General features: G+C 40.6%; 1 protein-coding gene across 2 annotated transcripts in view; it reads left to right on the forward strand.

The window, feature by feature from the left end:
• Nucleotides 1-2,695: 2,695 nt before the first annotated feature.
• DDX11 (DEAD/H-box helicase 11) overlaps nt 2,696-23,804 on the forward strand; it is a 32,321-nt gene continuing 11,212 nt past the window's right edge. For both annotated transcript variants that reach the window (XM_060776761.2, XM_067469261.1), the window contains exons 1-18: nt 2,696-2,896; nt 3,331-3,477; nt 6,288-6,524; nt 7,530-7,616; nt 8,031-8,191; nt 8,522-8,573; nt 9,149-9,256; nt 9,661-9,748; nt 11,289-11,494; nt 11,833-11,985; nt 14,359-14,405; nt 15,133-15,212; nt 17,316-17,360; nt 17,485-17,552; nt 18,076-18,114; nt 19,035-19,152; nt 19,247-19,381; nt 19,779-19,891. In XM_060776761.2, coding sequence (XP_060632744.2) covers nt 3,334-3,477; nt 6,288-6,524; nt 7,530-7,616; nt 8,031-8,191; nt 8,522-8,573; nt 9,149-9,256; nt 9,661-9,748; nt 11,289-11,494; nt 11,833-11,985; nt 14,359-14,405; nt 15,133-15,212; nt 17,316-17,360; nt 17,485-17,552; nt 18,076-18,114; nt 19,035-19,152; nt 19,247-19,381; nt 19,779-19,891 — 1,881 coding nt within the window. In that variant the 5' untranslated portion in view covers nt 2,696-2,896; nt 3,331-3,333. The remainder of the gene's footprint in view (nt 2,897-3,330; nt 3,478-6,287; nt 6,525-7,529; nt 7,617-8,030; nt 8,192-8,521; nt 8,574-9,148; nt 9,257-9,660; nt 9,749-11,288; nt 11,495-11,832; nt 11,986-14,358; nt 14,406-15,132; nt 15,213-17,315; nt 17,361-17,484; nt 17,553-18,075; nt 18,115-19,034; nt 19,153-19,246; nt 19,382-19,778; nt 19,892-23,804) is intronic.

The following is a 23,804-nucleotide window of genomic DNA, read 5'->3' on the forward strand; positions in this document are numbered from 1 at the left end:
GTAAATCCCCAGGTATTTTTTTCTATCTCTCTAAATGAGAAATACCAGAGGTTCCTCTTTCCAATAGATACAATGGGCTGGACTAGATGCCCCCTTTCATTCTACAGTCCAAATCTACTTCAACTACAGCATTAGTCTTATAGAGGACCTTGGGTGTTGTAACAATCTGCTACACTCACTGCCAAAAAATAAAATATGCAAACCTTGTGCCCCAAGATCTCCCTTAGAAGCAAGTGAGGATCACCATGTTTTCAGGCATCATCGGGCTGCTTTGAGTCTCCTCTTTTGAGAAAAGGAAATCATCATAACAACAACAATTATTATTTAAAGGTAAAGAAACAAGTATGTTACTTCTTCTTCTATTCCTGTTTGCAACATTGTAATTTGGTTCCAAAATTGGCCAGTATAAACCCAAAACATGATGTTCGTGCCTCTGAAGTCCAGAAGCTCATAGTCAGTTAAAAGAGCAGAAACAGTCACTTAGTGAAAAGCTAAAGAAGAAAGCAGTAAATGCAACTGAACTGCAGTGCCAGTTAGATAAAATAGAGCAACAGCACTACAAGCAATCTGGCCTGCAGCAGAGATACCAGAAACCCAAGATGACTTGCAGCAAGTTCAAGAGCAAAAGGCATTTCTAAAACCTTTTCAGGACTGTGTTATCTCGTCAAGAGCAGCTATAACTGAGCCAAGCAGTCAGTTGAATAAAAGTAAAGAGAAGGTCAATCCGATTTGCAGGTGAAGGCAAAGACTGATTCACTTGCCTTGGTGAAAGTTGCAGAGACTGTTCAAACAAGAGATCACCAGAAGCACCTGGATGAAGATGGAGTGAAGATAGCGACGATCCCAGAGCTGAGACAAGTGTTTACATCAGTCCAAGGAAGCCGAGACATGTGTCGCAACATCGTAATGGACAGGTTTGCCTTTTAGGTTCCAGAATTACAAGTACACTTCAACCAGAGAGGATATAGTCCTCATGAAGGAGACTCATGAGGTAAGAATGAAGATGTCAAAGACATTGAGATCCAGAATCAATGAGAGACCAATTATGGACTTGGTTTTTTCACAGGATGACTCCATAGATTAGTATAGTTGTAGTATTAGTTAGTTATTAATTTATTATTAATAAGGGAGTAAAACTTATTGATAAGTTTTAGTGTCCCGCCTCCAGAGACAAAAGAACATTTCATTTTTATTTATATAGAAGATATATACACACACAGATACACACAAGACTTCCTAATACATAAAAAAGAACACACACACACACATATATATTTGACGAAGGCTTTCATGGCTGGAATCACTAGGTCCTTGTGGGGTTTTTTCGGGCTATAGGGCCATGTTCTAGAGGCATTTCTCCTGACGTTTCGCCTGCATCTATGGCAAGCATCCTCAGAGGTAGTGAGGTCGAGTGACCTCACTACCTCTGGGTATGTTTGCCATAGATGCAGGCGAAACGTCAGGAGAAATGCCTCTAGAACATGGCCCCATAGCCCGAAAAAACCCACAAGAACCTATATATATATTTGTCGTGTCAGGGCAACCAGTCAATTATATTACATTTCTAACAGAACAAAGCAAACAGACAAAATACAAAATTTGCGAGTTTGGTAGTTGATTAAATGTCCTTTGACCAGTATCTGGCCACTTGGAGTGCCTCTGGTATTGCTACAAGAAGGTCCTCCATGGTGCATGTGGCAGGGCTCAGGTTGCATTGCAGCAGGTGGTCAGTGGTTTGCTCTTCTCCACACTCGCATGTCGAGGATTCCACTTTGTAGCCCCATTTCTTAAGATTGGCTTTGCATCTCATGGTGCCAGAGCGCAGTCTGTTCAGCTCCTTCCAAGTCACCCAGTCTTCTGAGTGCCCAGGGGGGAGTCTCTCATTTGGTATCAGCCATTGATTGAGGTTCTGGGTTTGAGGCTGCCACTTTTGGACTCTCGCTTGCTGAGGTGTTCCAGCGAGTGTCTCTGTAGATCTTAGAAAACTATTTCTAGATTTAAGTCGCTGATGTGCTGGCTGATACCCAAACAGGGGATGAGCTGGAGATGTCTCTGCCTTGGTCCTTTCACCATTGGCTGCTACTTCCCGGCGGATGTCAGGTGGTGCAATACCGGCTAAGCAGTGTAATTTCTCCAGTGGTGTAGGGCGCAGACACCCCGTGATAATGCGGCATGTCTCATTAAGAGCCACATCCACTGTTTTAGTGTGGTGAGATGTGTTCCACACTGGGAATGCATACTCAGCAGCAGAGTAGCACAGCACAAGGGCAGATGTCTTCACTGTATCTGGTTGTGATCCCCAGGTTGTGCCAGTCAGCTTTCGTATGATATTGTTTCTAGCACCCACACACATATAGACGAAGACGGAAAAAAGAGAGGAAAGAGCCAAAGGAAAAAGAAAACAGCAGAAAAAATTACATTTGTATCCTTCTAATACGCGAGGGGAGGAGGGAAGAGCAGAGTTGATTTTCCTGACTCCACCCCTTTCTTCCTATTGGCTGCGGCAGGAGGCATTCTAGCCAATAACATTTAGAAGCGCATGGACTGAGGAACGCGCTAAAACCACTTATTCCTTTGTGTGGACTTCAACTCCCAGAAGCCTTACCAGCTTGGGTGAATAGTGAGGGCTTCTGGGAGATGGAGTCCACAATTACATGAAAGCTCCAAAGACACTGCGCAGCGGTGAGAGGGAGAGGGAAGCCTCTGACGTCAGCGGGGAGGGAGGGGCCTCTCGAAGCGAGCTTTCGCTTTGGCGGCGGGTTCGAAGCGTCGCCTTTGGATGGATCCATGTGAGCATGAGAGTGACGGTGGCCGGCGAAGGACAAGATTAGGCGCGATACGTGCTTTTGAAACGCGCCTTGTGGAGATCCTGTGAGAGAAGGATCAACACGTTTGGGTACATTTGGTTTTCTCACAGTTCCTTAGAATAGCGAAGGATTTCCAGCATGAGACCTCATAACAAGGCCTACTTATCATTAGTGGATATCTAGTGGGTTTGGCTACATTCTAAACCAGACATGGGCCAATTTGGGCCCTCCAGGTGTTTTGGACTCCAACTCCCATCATTCCTAACAGCCTCAGGCCCCTTCCTTTTCCCCCTCAGCTTAAGCGGCTGAGGGGGAAAAGGAAAGGGCCTGAGGCTGTTAGGAATGATGGGAGTTGGAGTCCAAAACACCTGGAGGGCCCAAATTGGCCCATGCTTGGTGTATATTGTATATTTACATCCATTTTAAATTCCACCTTCAGCTGGATCCACTTTTATAGTGTATTATAATAATATATATTTCTAATAATTATTTTGTGCCTTTTGGATTTATTTTTTTATTTCAGGTGATGGCTGGGGAAAGCCAAGAAAAGCCCAGGATGAACTTCCCTTTCCCATATGCACCATACCCTATTCAAGAAGAATTCATGACAAAACTATATCAGGTTTTGGAAAGGGGAAAGATTGGCATCTTTGAGAGCCCGACTGGCACAGTAAGCCTCTTATTTATTAAGAAAAGACTTGTTAACTTGCTTTTCTGATCTCAAAACATCAAAGTAGTTGTGTAAGCTATTTATTTATTTATCGTGTCATCAGCAACCATTGTATTACAATTCTAACAGAGCAAAACAAACACACAGATTAAAAAGAAAAAGGAAAAAAAACAGATTTTGCAAATTTGGTATTTGGTTAAATGTCCTTTGACACTTAATGTCTGGCCACTTGGAGTGCCTCTGGTGTTGCTGCAAGGAGGCCCTCCATTGTGCATGTGGCAGGGCTCAGGTTGCATTGCAGCAGGTGGTCAGTGGTTTGCTCTTCTCCGCACTCGCATGGCATGGACTCCACTTTGTAGCCCCATTTCTTAAGATTGGCTCTGCATCTCGTGGTGCCAGAGCGCAGTCTGTTCAGCGCCTTCCAAGTCGCCCAGTTTTCTGAGTGCCCAGGGGGGAGTCTCTCATCTGGTAAGCTATGTAACATATGTATATGTTGAAGGGAGGGATATACATGTGGTAACAATAATATAATATATTGTATATACATATAATATTATAATGTAATACTATATAATACTGCTACTAATAATATATTATAATTATATTACTAATAATATTACAATATGTTCTTGTGGGGTTTTTCGGGCTATAGGGCCATGTTCTAGAGGCATTTTTTCCTGACCTTTCGCCTGCATCTATGGCAAGCATCCTCAGAGGTAGTGAGGTCTGTTGGAATTAGGAAAATAGGTTTATATATCTGTGGAATGGCTGGAGTGGGGCACGGAGCTCTTCTCTGCTGGAGCTAGGTGTGAATGTTTCAACTGACCACCTTCATTAGCATTTGAAGGCCTGGCTGAGCCTGGAAAAATGTTTTGTTGAGAGGTGTTAAGATGTGCCTGGTTGTTTCCTCTCTGCTGTTTTGCTGTTGTAATTTTAGAGTTTTTTAATACTGGTAGCCAGATTTTGTTCATTTTCATGGTCTCTTCCTTTCTGTTGAAATTGTCCACATGCTTATGGATTTCAATGGCTTCTCTGTGTAGTCTGACATGGTGGTTGTTGGTGTGGTCCATCATTTCTGTGTTCTCAAATAATATGCTGTGTCCAGGCTGGTTCATCAGGTGCTCTGCTATTACAATATAATGGTATACTGCAAAATAGTAATATATAATACTGATATTGTACTATACTTATAATATATTGTATATGCATATAATATTTATAATATAATGTAATACAATATAATACTGCTAATAAAATATATTATAATTGTATTACTAATAATATTACAATATAATGGTATAGTGCAATATAGTAATATATAATACTGATATTGTATTATACTAATAATATAATATAATATATTGTATATGCATATAGTATTTATAATATAATGTAATACAATATAATACTACCACTAATAATATATTATAATTGTTTTACTAATAATATTACAATATAATGGTATAGTGTAATATATAATACTGATATTGTACTATGCTAATAATATAATATATTGTATATGCATATAAAATTTATAATATAATGTAATACAATTTAATACTACTAATAATAATATATTATTATATTACTAATAATATTACAATATAATGGTATAGTGCAATATAGTAATATATAATACTGATATTGTACTATGCTAATAATATAATATATTTATATATATCTTCTAAGCTGCTCTGAGTCCCCTTTGGGGTGAGAAGGGTGGCATATAAATGTCATAAATAAATAAATAAGCTAGAGGCAGACGGGTTTCCCACTTGCAGGATCTACTTTGTTAGTTTATTCAGAACTGGGCAACTGAGGTCTAGATAGCTTTTGGTCTATAGCAGGCATGAGCATACTTTGGCCTCCAGGTGCTTTGGACTTCAACTTCCACAGTTCCTAACAGGCTGTTAGTGCTGGAGTCTGCTGCAAAACAAAAGGACCCCCTTCCCCATATACAGGCAGTCCCTGAGTTACAAGCACCTGACAAACAACTCAAATAAATTAACCCTTCCCTTCCCTATGCTATCTGAAGCTTACACACACACAACATTTTTGGCTGAGGTTAGACTTAGAAAATTTACGAGTTCTGATTTACATAAAAATTCAGCTTAAGAACAAACTTACAGAATCTATCATGTTTGTATCTTGGGAACTACTTCTAGTAGTAGTAATAATTTTTCCTGCCGCGCCCTGTGGTTTGAGGCAAGGTACAACATTATAAAAACAAGAGAGAAAACATTATTAATACATATACAACACAATACACAGAGTTAAAACACAACTTAAAATCCACTGATGAAATGCAAATTAAAATGTTAGATTAGAATATCAGATTTCTAAACCAAGGAATTTGTCTTGAATAGGAGAAGTAAATGAAATGCACAATCTTTCCATACCTAAATCCAATCCTGGTCACCTCTAGCATCTCGAAGGCTTAATGTAGATGAAATTGTGGAGAGCCATTTAAGGATTTCAAATTTTACTATACATGCTACATAATGTATCAATAGATGCAGCTAACACATCGCAAAGACAGAAAGTAGATCTGTATTTTAGAAAGGGTAGAAATACCTTGTACTATAAGGAGAACGATTTTAGATTCGATTGGCAGTAGTGGAAGAAAGAATGAAAGAGTGGTGTTGTTTTCTTGTCTAGTATGTATTGGATGTGGTGACTGTTACTTTCTCTGGAGTATCAGTTGGTCAGCATATGGTGTATTACGAATTTTGGCGATGGTGTGATTTTGCCTTTATCCTGTTATGACTATGTATTGTGATTTAGCAGCATGTGTTTCATCCTTATTTCAGGGGAAATCTTTGAGTCTTATTTGTGGAGCCCTTACTTGGCTCCGAGACTTTGAAGAGAAAAAGAAACAGGAAGAGGCCCAGCTCTTGGCAGGTGAAATTAATGGGAAGGATACGAACAAACAGCTTGAGAAAGGCAGCACAGAGTCTGCAACCAGCCAGCTGTCAACTGGAGAGCCAGACTGGATAACTCAATTTGTGCAAAAGAAGGAAGAGCGGGAAACAACACAGAGACTGAAGGTAAAACATATATTACTTGTGGAGCAGGGCAAAACCAACCAAAATGGTGAACTGTAAGATGTAAATGGAATGAAGTTCTCTTCTAAGTGTTACCCTTGTAACTTCAATTACTTTCTTTGAATCACATCCATACAGGGCTATCCACTTTTGGCATGTGCTCTCTCTTAACAGCAGAGGTGTAAAATAGTCTCCTTACCCACCCCATTTCTCCCAGAAGGTTTGTTAGAATTTCGATGGCAATAAGGATACGAAAAATTATCATTGGGTTCTTGTGAGTTTTCCGGGTTGTGTGGCCATGTTCCAGAAGCATTGTGTCTTGACATTTCTCACACATCTATGGCAGGCATCCTCAGTAAAATAATGGAAATAATAACAATAATAACTAGAGTGAAATAATAAATGTAATAATAATAACAATAATAAAGTAAAATAATCAATGTAATAACAACAATAATGCATTTATTATGTATTTCTAACAGGGTAAAATAATAAATAACCTTGACTTGAGTATAAGCCGAGGGGGACTTTTTCATCCTTAAAAAAGAGCTGAAAAACTAGGCTTATTCTTGAGTATATATAGTAATTTAAAGTGGGATGCACACTCTTTATCTACTCTTTAAGCTTTATGGTGATGAGGTCCTAACACTTGTTTTTAGTCTGCATAGTTGCTGCATCTTTACAACACTAAATGTCTAAGTATTGTTTTATCTTATGTTTAATTGTCTTACTGATTTTAATGCATAGTTATATGTTTTGTTTAGATGTATGGTTTTGTTTTATATGTATGTGAGGCATTGTATTTTGCCATTATTAGTTGTAAACTGTTTTGAGCCCCCCTGGTGTAAGAAAAGTGGTAAATAAATAATAAATAGGTTTAAAAACATAAGCAGTTAATGAAATTTGAAGTAACAAGTGTGTGAATTATAGAGGTTATGGAAACCATAGACTGATTTTGGTCTTCTCTTTGAGAACCTTCATGTGGTTGCATTTTACTATTATTTTTAGGAAGAACAAATTAGGAAGAAAAAACGAGAAGAACGTCTGGAGCAAATTCGTCACAATGTGCACCTGAAATATGCCTCTAAAAGAAAGGTGAGTTCTCTAGCTTGGAATATGAGAAGAGGAAGATAAACCATTCCATTGTACTTGCATCTGCATGGAACCATATGTGTGTTAGTAATAAGACAGAACTCATTCTGAGAGTGTCAGTCGTTATATTACCATCAGCTCACAAGAAGTGGATATTTGTAGGTATGAGAAAACTCCAAAGCTTGGAGAAGTAAGTACATACACACAAAACTAGAGAGAAACAACATGGAGAGAAGTAACTCTTTCCTCCAGTCCCCTGTGGGTTTGCTGGCTGACCTGGGAATGTATATGGGAAATGAGGGAATGGCAAACCCTGTCTTTTCCTGCTTCTTGGCAGTGGGTTGGACTGGATGGCACACAAGGTCTCTTCCAACTCTATGATTCTATGAGTGGCAATTCTGTTGTATTTTTTTCCAGAGAAATGAGGAGGAGGAAGAAATGAAGCAGTTGCTCCAGCTCAGTCAGGACATCTTGTCCAACCCCAGTGAGTCAGGTGCTTTGGAGCCATTGGATCAGGGTGAGGAAGAACTGATCCTTGCAGAGTATGAGAGCGATGATGAAAAGAAAGTGGGAAACAGGTAAGAATGGCTCAGTAATGTTCAAGCAAGGATTTAAGCTGCTGGGGGGAACTTCAGTCTTCATCATTGGAGGTTTTCTTGAAAATGGAGATCAGTACCACCCCTCAGAGTCAGGCATGACTAGACTTAATGTCATGGGAAACCCTTGCCTTTACGTTAGAGAAAGACACTAGGATGGAGCCAGGTTTATGAACACTGCTGCTTATCATGTGGACATCGTTGGTGTGTTTGCATTATTATATATAATGCCCTTTTGATGTTTAATTTTGTGCATGACAAATATTCTGGGGCTATTGAAAATAGGACCACCTTTCTATTTCCACTCCTTAGGTTAAGTGAAGCTGAAGAAGATGATGATATAGAAGAGGAGCATGTGACAAAGGTAAGGAAAATAGTGCTTGCTGCTTGCTCCAGCAAATGTTATAGACGTGCTTTGAAATAGGAAATTTGTTGCTTCTTCTCTCAGCCATTAAATAATTCATCTTATTTGTACCTGCCCCATTTTATTATAAAAGATGATCAGTAGCGCCTTTTTAAAAAACAAAAGCAATTACAATCTGTTTCAAATTGAAGCCATTCCCTCACTCCAGAGTCAGCCTAATTTGCTGAATTCCAGCCCAAGGAGGAAATGCTTCTTTAATTTTTCAAAGACTACATTCACTGTTCTTTAGTGAATTCCCAGGAGTCAACCATTCCCTGTTTGGTGCTCTTCGGATGTGCTTGGTTGCTACTACTGTCTGGCCATCCTTGCAGAAGATGACGGGAAACTAGAGAGAACAACATGCTCTGCCCCCCCCCCCCCCCCTTTGTAGGTTTCTAGGAAGTGTCATGTCCTGCAAATAGTTTTCAGTTTTATTGCAGAAACAAGGTGAAAGGGAGTGCAAATCTTACAAAATGCCATCCAGAATGAACCATACGAGTGGGCTTCTGATCCCAACCTCCCTTTCCATCCCTCAGATTTACTATTGCAGTCGAACACATTCTCAGCTGGCCCAGTTTGTGCATGAAGTTCAGAAGAGCCCATTTGGCAAGGAGATACGGCTGGTGTCCTTGGGGTCTCGACAGGTAAAACCCACAAGGTTTGGGGCTGAAATTTCACAGGACTGGGGGATGGTGAATGATTGTCTGCACTGTACCTTTAGCATGCAGGACTGCTGTGCTCCCACTGAGCCGTAAAGGATGTGTGTCTTGCTTGTGACATCTGTAATGCTGAATATTGTTCTTGAATTCGCTTTGATAAATAAGCTTTAGGCTTCTTTAGAGCACACTTCCTCTAACTTATTACTTTGGAGGAATGCTTGAAAACACACCATATGTGTGTTTTAAGTCTCAGGAAAGTTTTAAGTCTCAGGAAAGGATTGGTTCCTTTCAGCAATTTTTCCAGGATGTTTTACCAATTATTAAAACAATTCACTCAATCTGATACTTGTTTTTCTATCCTTTGCTTTTCTTTATCCACTTTATTCCAGAACCTGTGTGTGAATGAAGAGGTGCGGCGCATGGGAGCTGTCCAGCTCATCAATGATCGTTGTATGGAGATGCAAAAGAATAAACACGGTAAGGCATTGTTTCCTCTTGGGTTGCTGGGGTTAGTGATTTGAGTGATATAAGCAAAAAGTGGTGGATTTTGTTATCTTTCAAATAAGTAGAAACGTCAGTAAACTGTTGGAAGTGTGAACTACTCCATGTCGTCATCTAGGATACTCCATTCCATTTCACTCCCAGAAGTGCCCTGTAAACTAAGCTAGACCAAGTGTCAAGATCAGCAAACTTCATGGCTTAGTTTGCTGTGAATTTTCCGGCCTGTAGGGCAACCTTCCAGAAGCATTCTCTCCTGATGTTTCACCCACATCTATGGCAGGCATCCTTGGAGGTTGTGAGGTCTGTTGGAAACTAGGCAAGTGAGTATTATATATCTGTGGAATGTCCAGGGTGGAATAAGGACTCCTGTTTTCTTGAGGCAAGTGTGAATGTTACAGTTGACCACCTTGATTAGTATTTAACATTTCATGGCCTTGTAACTTTAAAGCTTGATGGATTGCTGCCTGGGGGAATTCTTTGTTGGGCGGTCTTAGCTGGCCCTGATTGATTCTTGTCAGGAATTCCTCTGTTTTTTGAGTGTTGCTCTTTATTTACTGTCCTGATTTCAGTGTTTTTTAAATACTGGTAGCCAGATTTTTTCATCTTCATGGTTTCCACCTTACTTTCTGTTGAAATTGTCCACATGCTTGTGGATTTCAGTGGCTTCCTTGTGTAGTCTGACATGTTGGTTGTTAGAGGGGTCCAGTATTTCTGTGTTCTCAAATAATATGCTGTGTCCAGGTTGGTTCATCAGGTGCTGATTTCTCAGATCGAAGTAGTCTGCAGTGCCTTTCATGTTTCTGGATTCGTGTTTGGGTGCTATGTTTTATGGCTTCATTTTCCTGATTTATTTATGCTCTTGAGTTTCAAAAAAAAAGTCTAACCTAGAAACAGAATTTTAAGACTAGTTCCTTCCATATGAATTTGGCAGTCTTTTAAGATGATTGGCATCACCTTCAGGCTCTCCTGCTATTGAAAGTAACGCAGATGAGTGTCCCATATTTTGAGATTACACAGGACATCAAATTCCTTGCAAAAAAAGAAGAAATAAGGTTGCTTTGTCATAATACTACTTGCTTTTGGGGTCCTTCTTACTAAGATATTTCCTGTTGTTTCTTGCTTTCTATTTTTTTATTTAGAGTGTTGAATTTTGTATTATTTCCTGCCCTGAATATTTTTTTTAGAAAGACCAGATAGAAATGCAGAAATAGATCAATGTTCTTTTTTTATTTACTTCCTGTTACTTCTTTCTTTCCCTACAATTGTATGAGCTTAGGTTGGAGATAAATTTGTTTGCTATTATGTTACTTTGTCCTAGAATTGCACCATACAGTGTCAATTGTTTGTGACTGTTGGACATACAGGCTGGAGGTGGAGTTATAGTCCAAAATGACAGGAGTTGCTGGATTGAAGAAAGCTGAAGTCTAGGAGAGCTAGCATGCACAGATCTCACAGTACATTGTTAATAACACTGTGTTCCCTTTGGCTCACAGTTCTTCTTTCATGTTGTCCTCAGAAAAGAAGAGTACAGGAGAAGAAACTGAAAAGAAGAAAACGAGAGCAAGCCGGACAGTGTGTCCATTTTACTCCTATGAGCACATGCAGTTTCTTCGGGATGAAGTTTTGGTCCAAGTCAAAGATATAGAGCAGCTGGTGACTCTGGGGAAGGAACTGAAGGCCTGCCCTTACTATGGAAGCCGATACGCCATCCCAGCTGCTCAGGTGGGTATTATAATCCTGAAGGGCTTTACCTCAAAACAGCCCCAGACTTACATTCTTGCCATGCAAGCTTGAATTCTTACTTTTAACATGACATATGAAAATCATGCTACTTTTTGCATGCCTCCTAATTACTAATGCTTAGGTGGAACTTCTTATCTTGTAAATTGAATTCTTTGATTCATTATCCAGTTTTCAGTAGCAGAAAACCGTCTTGCTCCATCTTCTATGTGACATTCCCTCAGATATTTAAATTTAGTTATCATCCCTTATTTCCTTTGGTCTTGGTCTAGTGAAAGACTGACAAACATCTCTTGTAAAAGTATGTGTCTTTCTTGCAGCTGGTGATATTGCCATATCAAATGCTTCTGCGTGACGCTACTAGAAGTGCATCTGGCATCAAGCTAAAGGATCAGGTTGTGATCATTGATGAAGCCCACAATCTGATTGATACCATCACCGGCATCTACAGTGCCCAAGTTAATGGGTCTCAGGTAAATAGTGCTGGGACACTCTGCTTTCTTAGTATTTATTTATTCAATGTGTAACCCATCCTCTCAGCAAGAGACCCAAGGTAGATAACAAAATATAAAGTGGAAGTTGGCTCATTTTTTACAATGTCTAAAAATCATATTAGTATGTATATTTTAATTTTTTATTCTATATCTTTTCCCACTCTTCTGTCCTTATTATGTTTCCAATATTTGTGGCCCATTTTCATAGAATCATAGAGTTGGAAGAGACCTCGTGGGCCATCCAGTCCACCCCCCTGCCAAGAAGCAGGAAAATCACATTCAAAGTATGTCCGACAGATGGCCATCCAGGCTCTGTTTAAAAGCCTCCAAAAAGGAGACTCACCACACTCCGGGCAGAGAGTTCCACTGCTGAATAGCTCTTACAGTCAAGAAGTTCTTCCTAAAGTTCTTCCTCCTTTTCCGTAGTTTGAAGCCATTGCTCCGCATCCTAGTCTCCAGGGCAGCAGAAAACAAGCTTGCTCCCTCCTCCCTATATGACTTCCCCTCACATATTAATACATGACCCTCATCATGTCTCCTCTCAGCGTTCTCTCCTGCAGGCTTAACATGCTCAGCTCTTTAAGCCACTCCTCATAGGGCCTTTTCTCCAGACCCTTGAACATTTTAGTTGCCCTCCTCTGGACACATTCCAGCTTGTCAACATCTCCTTTTACCATACAATCCTAAATTATTTGTTCTTCTGTTGCCCATTCCAGTAATTTCCCATATAGCTTCAGTATTAATTTCTTCTCTGCACTCATTATTTTGTCCCAGAAGGTTTTTATATCTATAAATCCCATTTTTTTTGTCTATGTTATAACATTCTCTTATTTGTCTGTACTGGAGCCAGGGTATATTTTTTGTCTAATTCTTTGATTTCTTCCCTGTTTTAAGAACAACTCCTCCATTTTCTTTCTTTAATAATTGTCTATATGTAAGGCATTTATCTTGCCCAAGTTCTCTTTTACGCAGAGCTGCTAATGGGGAAATCCATTGGGGTGTTTTTGTGTATAGTCTATTTTTTAATTTTTACCCAAATTTTTATCAAGGCAGATCTAATAAAGTGATTTCCAAAATTATCTTATTTCTTCAATAAAAATTAATTTAATATATAAAGTAGATGTTGGTTAACATGGAGTGGAACTCTCTGCCCCGGAGTGTGGTGGAGGCTACTTCTTTGGAAGCTTTTAAACAGAGGCTGGATGACCATCTGTCAGGGGTGCTTTGAATGCAGTATTCCTGCTTCTTGGCAGGGGGTTGGACTGGATGGCCCATGAGGTCTCTTCCAACTCTATGATTCTATGTTAAACACAAAAGGTAAAAAACAATAAAATTACATTGTTAGAAGCAAATAGTTAAAATTATTTAATAAACATTTAAAGCATATTTTAAAAGCATACATGATTAAAATACACCATGCCACTCTCAATGCTATTCTACCATTTGATTAAAAATAAACAAACAAAATCCTGCCCAAATAAAAGGTCTTTATCTGCTGTCAGAAAAAGAGTAGTGAGGAGACAAATTGGACCTCCCATGGAAGAGAGTTCAACAGCCTGAGAGGAACCACTGAGAAGGCTTTCTCCTGTGTCTTTACCCTATTCGGGCCAACTTGTATAGGGTGTAGTATAGCGTATAGGGTGTAGTATATGCAGCATGCAATTAGGATTTCAGATTTCCAAGAAGTGTTTGCAAGGCACCTTTACTGCCTGCGGGTTCAGTGATGGCAGGGTCCTCAATGGTTTTAGTCATGATTACCATATATATTCTCTAGTATGAGAGCCAATGAGCTTCTCAATACCAGTTGCTTGGAAACACAAATGTGAGGCTGCTGTTGTGGTCATGTCCTACTAGAAGACTTGCTATTAAGACGTCTCATTGGAGAATAGAATGCATGCCTAAACCAGTGGTTCCCAACCTTTTTTTTAGTACCCAAAGGTTCAACTTTAGATCCAGTTTGGTTATTTGGCGTGCTGGTTCAGGAAATTGCATTGGACAGACCACATCAGCTCTAGGTTCTGATACAGACATATACCATCCAGTAGTTGCCATCTACTCACCCACAGAAAGCCATATTTAATAATCTAGAACTGATATGGTAGTAGTAATCTTTCATGGGTAGTTGGTTTGTCCCTTCCCAACATCCCCATTGCCTTGACACTATAAGAGGGTTTCATGAGATCAGTTGCTATCGTTGCCGCATGGTTTTGAGGCAACAGTGAAGTAATGGTGAGACCACAGACAATATTTTCATTTTTGTGGACCACTGGTAGGAAACCACCGGCCTAGATAGACTTCTGGTTTTATCCATGAGGGCTCTTCTGATGTTCTTATATATTGTTTCCATTGTAGCTATGCTGTGCTCATTCCCAGCTGTTGCAGTACATGGAACGATATAGGTGAGGATATTCACAGTTTGAGATATTGCTAATAACCATAATTTGTATCTATACTTCAGTTTGTTACTGCTATGGGCTTCTTTTCTTGTTGCGTGTGTAGGAACAAGGCCAAAAAACTGCTTATCCTTAAAAATGCAAATTATAGTTTGCTGTTATTTCTAACCAGTGACTCCATGATTGAAATAATTGCATTGTTCCTAACTGGGTCGTAATTGATAATTTGAAGTACAATGATATGTGTTTTACAGCAATAAATTTAATACTGGTACTGCTGACTTTCTTATAGGAACTATAATAAAACACTAACGATATTTGACTGTGCATTGTTAGGCAATATTAGTGCTGTAATTCTCTTTAAGCACTTTCAGAGTTGGAGCCCCCGGTGGCGCAGTGGGTTAAACCCCTGTGCCGGCAGAACTGAAGACCGACAGGTCACAGGTTCGAATCCAGGGAGAGGCGGATGAGCTCCCTCTATAAGCTCCAGCTCCTCATGCGGGGACATGAGAGAAGCCTCCCACAAGGATGATAAAAACATCAATTCATCCAAGCGTCCCTTGGGCAACGTCCTTGCAGACAGCCAATTCTCTCACAACAGGAGCGACTTGCAGTTTCTCAGGTCGCTCCTGACACGACAAAACAAAAAACTTTCTGAGTTGCAAAATTGAGCCCATGTTAGTGATGTTTTTTCTTCTTCTTGAAATGATATAACCTCTGATCTTTGTCATAGGAAACGCTTGAAAGCAAAGAACCTGATGTATATTAAACAGATTCTGTTTTTGCTGGAGAGATTTGTTATTGTTCTGGGAGGTAAGAAGTAAACTTAGTTCGACCTGACTGTTAATATGTTCCTACCATGTCTTGTCGAAGGCTTTCATGGCCAGAATCACTGGGTTGCTGTAAGTTTTCTGGGCTGTATGGCCATGTTCCAGAAGTATTGTCTCCTGATGTTTCGCTCACATCTATGGCAGGCATTCTCAGAAGTTGTGAAGTTACAAGGATACCTGTCATAGATCTGAGCGAAACGTCAGGAGAGAATACTTCTGGAACATGGCCATACAGCCTGGAAAACTCACAATAACCCACTGTTCCTACCATCCTTGCATTTTCTACTTTCCGCACTGAAATTTCATATAATTTAGTTATGAAGCCAAATAATACTGTGAGATAAGGTGGCTTTGCTCCGAGCTTAATTTATTTCCCCATGTTATATGAACTGTACATATATTCCTCTTTCTAGGAGTTTTTGCATTGTCCTATGTGATCGAGGGAGAGCAATGAATTTTGGAATAACCGGCTGAGCTTTGTAGGCACTGTCAGTGGGTTGGTTTGGAAGAGGAAACAAATTTAAAGTCAATTTAATAAACCAGGTCTGCGGATTTCTAAGCGAGAAAGAAATCACTGCTTTCCTTTTTCCCCATTCCTTTCCTTGAGCGTACACTTTTACCTTGGAGAGGTGCCGTGTAAATTATATTAACTTTCAGTATTTACTGAACTTGTTCTCAGCGTAATGTAATTAAACTCCAAATTGCTTGTTGAATTTAATGTGTGTACAAATGCAATAAAGCTGTACAATGTGTGTACAACTTTTCAAATTAGGAAGCAAATTACATCTGTATTTCGTGGAGATACAGCCTTGAATCAATAGTGTAGGAAAAGACTCGATTCCTTCTAAAGAACAGCCTTGAAGAGAAAATGTTGCTATGGGCAAAGGAAAAACTGCAGCTTGGCTGCTTTGGTTATGGACCTTCTGAGAAATAAGAAAAACAGCCTTCAATGGGGGATGCCCACTAGCAAAGAAGTAATATTTTGGTGGTGGGGGGGGGGGGAGGGGGTGGACACATGTGGATCTTTCTGAGACTAACATGGGAACATCACAGAATTTGTGAGAGCTATGATGATTATGAGGTTTCCTGTTGACAAAATGGGTTCAGTAGTAGATACTGTCAGTCAAAAAGCATCAATTTTTAGAAGTCATACTGTTGTAGCCAGCATAAATAGTAGGTAAAGGTTTCCCCTAATCTTAAGTCTAGTCGTGTCCGACTCTGTGGGGTGGTGCTCTTCTCCATTTCTAAGTTGGAGAGGTGGCGTTGTCTGAAGATAATGCTGTAGCCGTTACCTTCCCGCAGAAGCGGTACCTATTGATCTACTCACATTTGCATGTTTTTGAACTGCTAGGTTGGCAGAAGTTGGGGCTAACCAAGGGAGCTCACCCTTCTCCCTGGATTCAAACCACCAGTCTTTTGGTCAGCAAGTTCAGCAGCTCAGTGTTTAAGCCCTTTCAACATAAATAACTTGCCCCTAAAACCCAACAGAAGAGGCTACACTGCTCTAGCCCCCATTTTACAGAAGGTGAAGTGAAGGGGCTCCAAAACAAGTAACTTTGCTAAGAAGCAGTTCGAGTCCTTCTTATCTTTAGGACCACATCTCCCCTTATGAACCATCGCAGGCTCTAAGATCCACCGGAGAGGCCCTCCTCTCGCTCTGACCACCGTCACAAGCATGGTTGGTAGGGATGAGGCAGAGGGCCTTCTTGGTGGTGGCCCCCCAACTTTGGAACTCTTTCCCAAGGGAAAGTAGGCAAGCCCCTAAATTGTCCTCTTTTCGCAGGGATTTGAAAATCTGGATGTTTCTGCTTGCATTTGAGAAGGCCTAGTCCCTAGTTATAAATGCCCAGTCTCTAGGTTCCTTAATAATATTTTGTTCTCTGCACTTCATCCATTACCCGGCCCTATGATACGCTGCTTGCGCTATCCCATGCCCAGCCCTTTTATAACCTGATCATGCCCATTGTACTACTTGCAATTGATTGGTTGAATATTGTTTTGATTGAGCTTATTTTGCAAAAGATACTTTGATTTGGCTATTTGATATCTAATTTCTTAACTGATGTATTATTTTTGTTTTCTTTAGGAAATGTAAATCAAAATCCCAAGACACAGAATATCTTAGAGGCAGGTAGGTTAGGCATCGGATTGCCTCCGTTGTAGAAACTGGTAGTTTTGACCAGGTGGCGAGATATCTAGCTGGGAATAAAAAACCTCTCTCTCTATGCTATATGTGATTATTATCTTTTCTTCAGGGGTGGAGCTGAAATCCATCAATGACTTCCTCTTCCAGTGTCAGATTGACAATATCAATCTCTTCAAAGTAAGCAATTACTTGGCTTTCACCAAATTTTGGAGTTTTGCTAATGAACCTGTGGTAGAGTTGCCCTCCTAGCACACTGATGCCCTCCTAGCACTCTTGAATATCAACATGACTAGTGCTTAGACTGCTGTAGGCCAGAAGATAGAATCATAGTGTTATGACTGCAGTGTGAAAGGTCCTGGTTATTTTAGCATAAGTGGTTTTAACCTTCATTAATTCCAAGGTGCAGGTGGAAAATGGCTCTTGTATACTTTTGAACAGGCTGGATGGCCATCTTTAAGGAGTGCTTTAATTTTGTGTTCCTGTACAGCAAGGGGTTGGGCTGGATGGCCCTTGGGGTTTCTTTCAACTATATTGTTCTGTGATTGTATTCTACACCAACATTGCCCTTTACTGTCTCATAGGGGAGACACATTAGAATGAAGGGCAGTCCAGTGACTGTTAATGTAATTAGCAGACAGTTGGGACAGTCAAAGATATGACATGACAAATAACCTGTATTTGTGTTTTTTTCTCCTGTTAGGTTCAGCACTACTGTGAGAAAAGTCTAATCAGCCGGAAGGTAACTATTTTTGCTGCCTTTTCTCTAACTTTCGATGCATCTGCTGGAATAGTCTTGGGGAAAGATCTATGAAATGCCTTGTGTCCCCCCTCCCCTCTCCAAACAGTCCTGCCTGTTTATATGCTGCCTGACATTTTCTTAAGACTTTCAAGCTTTGTCAAGGCTTTCATAGCTGGAATCACTGGGTTGATGTGAGTTTTCTGGGCTGTATGGCCATATTCCAGAAGCATTCTCTCCTGATATTTTGCCCAGATCTGTGGCTGGCATCCTCAGAGGTTGTAAGGAAGGTGAAATGTCAGGAGAGAATGCTTCTGGAACATGGCTGTACAGCCCAAAAAATTCAAAGGAACTCACTTTCAAGCTTGTTTTAATCACTTTCCCCAACCAGAAATCTTTTCTGTTTTATCTACTTGAAAAAAAATGTGATCTTTAAAATCACACAGAGATTGTGCAAACCTCCAGACACATCACTTAATATTGGGGCAGAATAGAATGGCTTCTGTTTCAACATTTGGATAGACAGTAGTACTTTGGTGGCGACTGTATTTTGGAAACAATGAAAATACCGTCAGTCCACTATATTGGGTAGTGTTAGGAGCCCAGGACCCTTGTTCAAAGAACTCTAGCTAGTGGAAATTAATTTTTTTTGAAGAAAGAGAAAAATCAATAATTATTAAGATCAAATGCTTCCTTTACTGTGAGAAAGCAGCAATTAATGTTGGCCCTGAAACACAGATTAGATCAAGGCGGCTGATAGAAAGGGAAATTAGAGTTAAGTAATTTGCAGTGTGTTCCACTACCATCTAGTGGTCATTTGAAAAAATGTGGGGAACTGAAGCTGAAATGGTCTATAGCTGAAGATTGGAGTAGTCTTGGAAGTAGATTATATAATTGCTTTTGGTTTCTCTGCTTTTGGTCAGTTATTTGGGTTTGTCGAGCGATACGGAGCGGCTGGAGCACTGAAAATAAGAAAGGCAGACCAGAAGTCTGGCTTGCAGAATTTCCTGGAAACATTGAATAAGAGGCAAGGGAAGGAAGGTGAGCTTGGCTGCAAATTGGACTTTGCAAAAGAGTTGTAAAAGGGAAAACAAAATACTCTGGGAACCTAAATTTCCATATTTTTGCTCCACAGCCATTCCACAAGATGCCTCTGAAGAGGCTGAGGATGACCAGCCCAAAATGGCATCTCCTCTGATGCACATCGAGGGGTTTTTAGCTGCCTTGACAAATGCAAACCAAGATGGAAGAGTAATCCTCTCCAAGCAAGGTACTGTGCATGTAAACATTAGTTATATTTATATATAAGTAAGGAAATAACTGCATCCAATGGAGATAAAATATGGCTTATATTTTCCTCTGAAGGTAAAAGGTAATGAATGAAAAGCCATTAAAAAAGTTTCTGTGCCTTTTGGCATGTTGAAAAGCAGAGGAGTTGTGAAAAGTAGTACATAAGAATACTCCAGCATGAAAAGGTGGGAAAGGTGCCAGCTGGTTAGAGCTTTCTGTTGAATCAGTTATTACCTTTCTTTCAGGTTTTCCTCATACTATGCTGACAATCCTTAGAATCAATATAATAGGAGCCAGATACTATATGGCCATTCTTTACTATTATTAAATTGGTAGATTGCTAACTCTTCTAATATGTTGGCATTTCTCTTTTTCAGGCACTTTAGCTCTCAGCAGCCTCAAGTTTCTTCTTCTGAATCCAGCAGTGCACTTTGCCCAAGTGCTGAAGGAATGTCGGGCTGTGATCATCGCCGGGGGCACTATGCAACCCGTAAGGGGCGATTCTGCTTGCTTTCAATAACTTTTGATTAATGTAGCATTTCCTTCTAAGTTAGCAATAGTAGAGTTGGGGAGCTGGGTGCTTGTTGATATCCCTGTGAAATTGTAAAAGGCATTTTAAATATCTTTAAGATGATGGATCACATATTTATTTATTTATTAACTGAATTTCTATACTGCTTTTCTCACCCCGGGGGGGGGGGGGGGGGGGGACTGAAAGCGGTTTACAACACAATAAATGGCAAATTCAATGCCTCACGTATATACAAAAATATTACATATCCAAATCAGTAACATATAACTGTAGAAAATAACCATTAAAACTATAAAAGCATCAAGCATAGACATAAGCATGAAACATTGCTACAATTAACAATGTAGACCCCTTCTCTTCCCCCCCCCCAACTCTCTCTCCATAGCGTTTCAGCCTTTCTTTTTATACTCTCCCTGCTCCCCCACCATCCCACAAAGTTATTTAGGTACAGATTGAATACAAAATGGGGAGGGTAAAAAACACACACACACACACATCCTGAGCTTTCTTGGGGGATGGTAAATGTGATATGGGGTCCTTGGGGCAGGCGGAGGGAGAGTCTTATCTGATAGTGAATTTGGCTCGCCTTAGAAAGTTAGGAAGTGACCTACCTTAAAGGGCTGGCGTGTGAGCAACCATTTTGTGGTGCCCAGAGAGCAATAGCACCAGTAGGGAAGTTATTTGCATGCAAGTGACCTGATTGGTTGGATGCAAATGAGCAGGTGCCAAGATTTGAAAGGGGACCCGAGTGAAAGATGACAGTTGGAGAAGCCCAAGTGTACATTCTGGTGTGGTTGGTCAGTGAGATAGAGACAGGGAGGACATAGCTGAAGAACAGCTGGAAAGTTGGTCAAAGGAATAGGTTAAAGATAGCATGAAGTCTGTTTTAATGTATTAGTATAACAGTCCCTTTGGGAAGAAGGAAAAGATTGAATGAAACCCATACTATTTTATTTCTCATGTCAGGGCAGCCAGTCAGTTATATTACATTTCTAACAGAACAAAGCAAACAAACAGAGAAAATACAAAATGTGTGAGTTTGGTAGTTGATTAAATGTCCTTTGACCAGTATCTGGCCACTTGGAGTGCTTCTGGTGTGCATGTGGCAGGGCTCAGGTTGCATTGCAGCAGGTGGTCAGTGGTTTGCTCCTCTCCGCACTCGCATGTCGAGGATTCCACTTTGTAGCTCCATTTCTGAAGGTTGGCTCTGCATTTTGTGGTGCCAGAGCGCAGTCTGTTCAGCACCTTCCAAGTCACCCAGTCCTCTGTGTGCCCAGGGGGGAGTTTCTCATTTGTTATCAGCCATTGATTGAGGTTCTGGGTTTGAGCCTGCCACTTTTGGACTCTTGCTTGCTGAGGTGTTCCAGCGAGTGTCTCTGTAGATCTTAGAAAACTATGTCTGGATTGAAGTCATTGACGTGCTGGCTGATACCCAAACAGAGGATGAGCTGGAGATATCTCTGCCTTGGTCCTTTCACTATTGGCTGCTACTTCCCGGCGGAAGTCAGGTGGTGCAATACCGGCTAAGCAGTGTAATTTATCCAGTGGTGTAGGGCGCAGACACCCCGTGATAATGCAGCATGTCTCATTAAGAGCCACATCCACTGTTTTAGTGTGGTGAGATGTGTTCCACACTGGGCATGCATACTCAGCAGCAGAGTAGCACAGCGCAAGGGCAGATGTCTTCACTGTATCTGGTTGTGATCCTCAAGTTGTGCCAGTCAGCTTTCGTATGAAACTCATACTGAAATGTTGTTTTGGATCCAGCAAGCATTTGTACCTTTGTAGCCATTACGCTTTTGTCACAAGAATGCTACAAATAAATTGAGTTACTGTTTCATTTTAAACAAAGCCTCTCTTTCTATGTATCACCTCCAACTTGAGAAGTCATAAAAGAGGAAGAAGAATTAAACATTCTTTTATTCCTTGGTGTCATATTTGCACAGGCTAGCAGCCTGCCCCCTTCCTGACCGTTTTGCATTTCTGTCAGTGGTTCTCATCCTATGGGTCCCCAGGTGTTTTGGCCTACAACTCCCAGAAATCCCTGCCAGTTTACCAGCTGTTAGGATTTCTGGGAGATTTAGCCCAAAACATCTGGGGACCCACAGGTTGAGAACCACTGGGTTAGATAAATAAATAAAAGGACCCTTCCACCAAGCAACAAGTTTGAGTGCCTCACATATTGATTGGTGTCTGAAGATTTCAGCCAGTATTTCTTAAGTTGAGCATTTCATGGATTATTTTCTAACCAGAAATAAAACACAGGTGAAGAGAGAAGTGATGGGGAGAAATGGCTCTTTTAAAAATAGTCATCAGATGATTTGGTATTGCAAAACCACACGGTGGCACTATAGTTCTTTCTTTAGTAGCCAAATGAAGGTGATGTTGTGTCATCCTAATTGCAAAGCAGATGAAACAAAAAGCCAGAGGAACAGACACGGTATTGCTCTAGAAAGAAAGAAGGACCCATCGGCTCTGCTTTCTTTACTCTGGTCAGGAAGCCACCAAAAGCCATCAGTGTCACAATTTTTGTCAAGTTGGCATTTCAAAGATGCAGCAACAGAAAATGAGGTCCCACACTTACCTATGTATAAGTAGACCCATTTTGGGGGTCATTTTTTTTACATATGGTAGCTTGCAGGACCCTTTTGGAATGTTTACTTAAAAGTATCATTTTTTCAAATCCAGAAGTGGTATTCTGACTACTTTGGTCTCATTCTTTTCATTTTACGGCATTTTGACAGCCTGCTTAGCCCCTAGAAAATCAGTCCAGAATCCTAAAACAGTTGCCCATCCTGCAACCATGTGGTTCGCTTTGGCTCCTCCTTTAGCGTGGTTTTGCTTGTAGTGCTTTTTATTGAAAAACACATATAATAATAATATTTATATTTGTCCTATCTCTCCAAAGGGACTCAGGGCGGTTTACAGACCAAAGTAACAAAGTGGCAAATATTCATTGCCAAAACGAACAAAGAATAACAAGAGTAAATGGTGTGGCCCTCCTGGGCCGTTGGTTCTGTGGCAGCCTCAAGGAGGGCAATGGGGCCCAGGGAGGGAGGCACATGGATGTTTCTAACAGTTACTTATTTATTTATTTACAGTATTTATATTCCGCCCTTCTCACCCCACAGGGGACTCAGGGCGGATTACAATGTACACATATATGGCAAACATTCAATGTCAAAGACACACAACACATATAGACAGACAGTCAGAGGCTATTTAACATTCCAATTTTCTGGCCACCAGGGGAGCCGTCGCTTCACCGTCCATCTGCGACACTGATTAAGTACTTCCGTATTCCCAGCATGCTTTGCTGGGGTGCTTTGCTGGAGTCTTTTATGGCTTTGTCAATTAGTTAAATTAATCTCCCCACACATAGGTGGTACCTAATTTTCCTACTTGACAGATGCAACTGTCTTTCAGGTTGCAAAGGTCGGCAAGAAGCTACACAATTGGCTGAAAGCTCACTCCGACCCGGGTTGGCTTCGAACTCATGACCTTTTGGTCAGAAGTGATCTTAATGCAGTTGACACTCAGCCAGCTGCACCACAGTCCCTGTGCTTTAGATAGCATCTCAGAAACTCGAAAATTACCGGAAGAGTTGTCCAGAGAAAAGGGTTCTGTGTCTTCTATTGCACTGTTCTCCCTTCCATATTTGTAAGTCACAGCAGCCCATTTCCAGCATGACCAACAATGTGGAGTTTGGGGGTTGAGGTGCTGCCCTGCATCTGATGTGCCTCATAATTCAAAGTTCCAGAAAACCTTCGTTTATATAACCTATAGGGGTCTTACCTGGGAGATGGCATGGTTAGTAGCAGAACCTTTCCTTCCTTAGAGAGCTGGTACCAAATATTGGAGTTGGGTGTGT

The sequence above is a fragment of the Anolis sagrei genome, chromosome 5 (genome assembly GCF_037176765.1).
Source record: "Anolis sagrei isolate rAnoSag1 chromosome 5, rAnoSag1.mat, whole genome shotgun sequence".
Taxonomy (NCBI): domain Eukaryota; kingdom Metazoa; phylum Chordata; class Lepidosauria; order Squamata; family Dactyloidae; genus Anolis; species Anolis sagrei.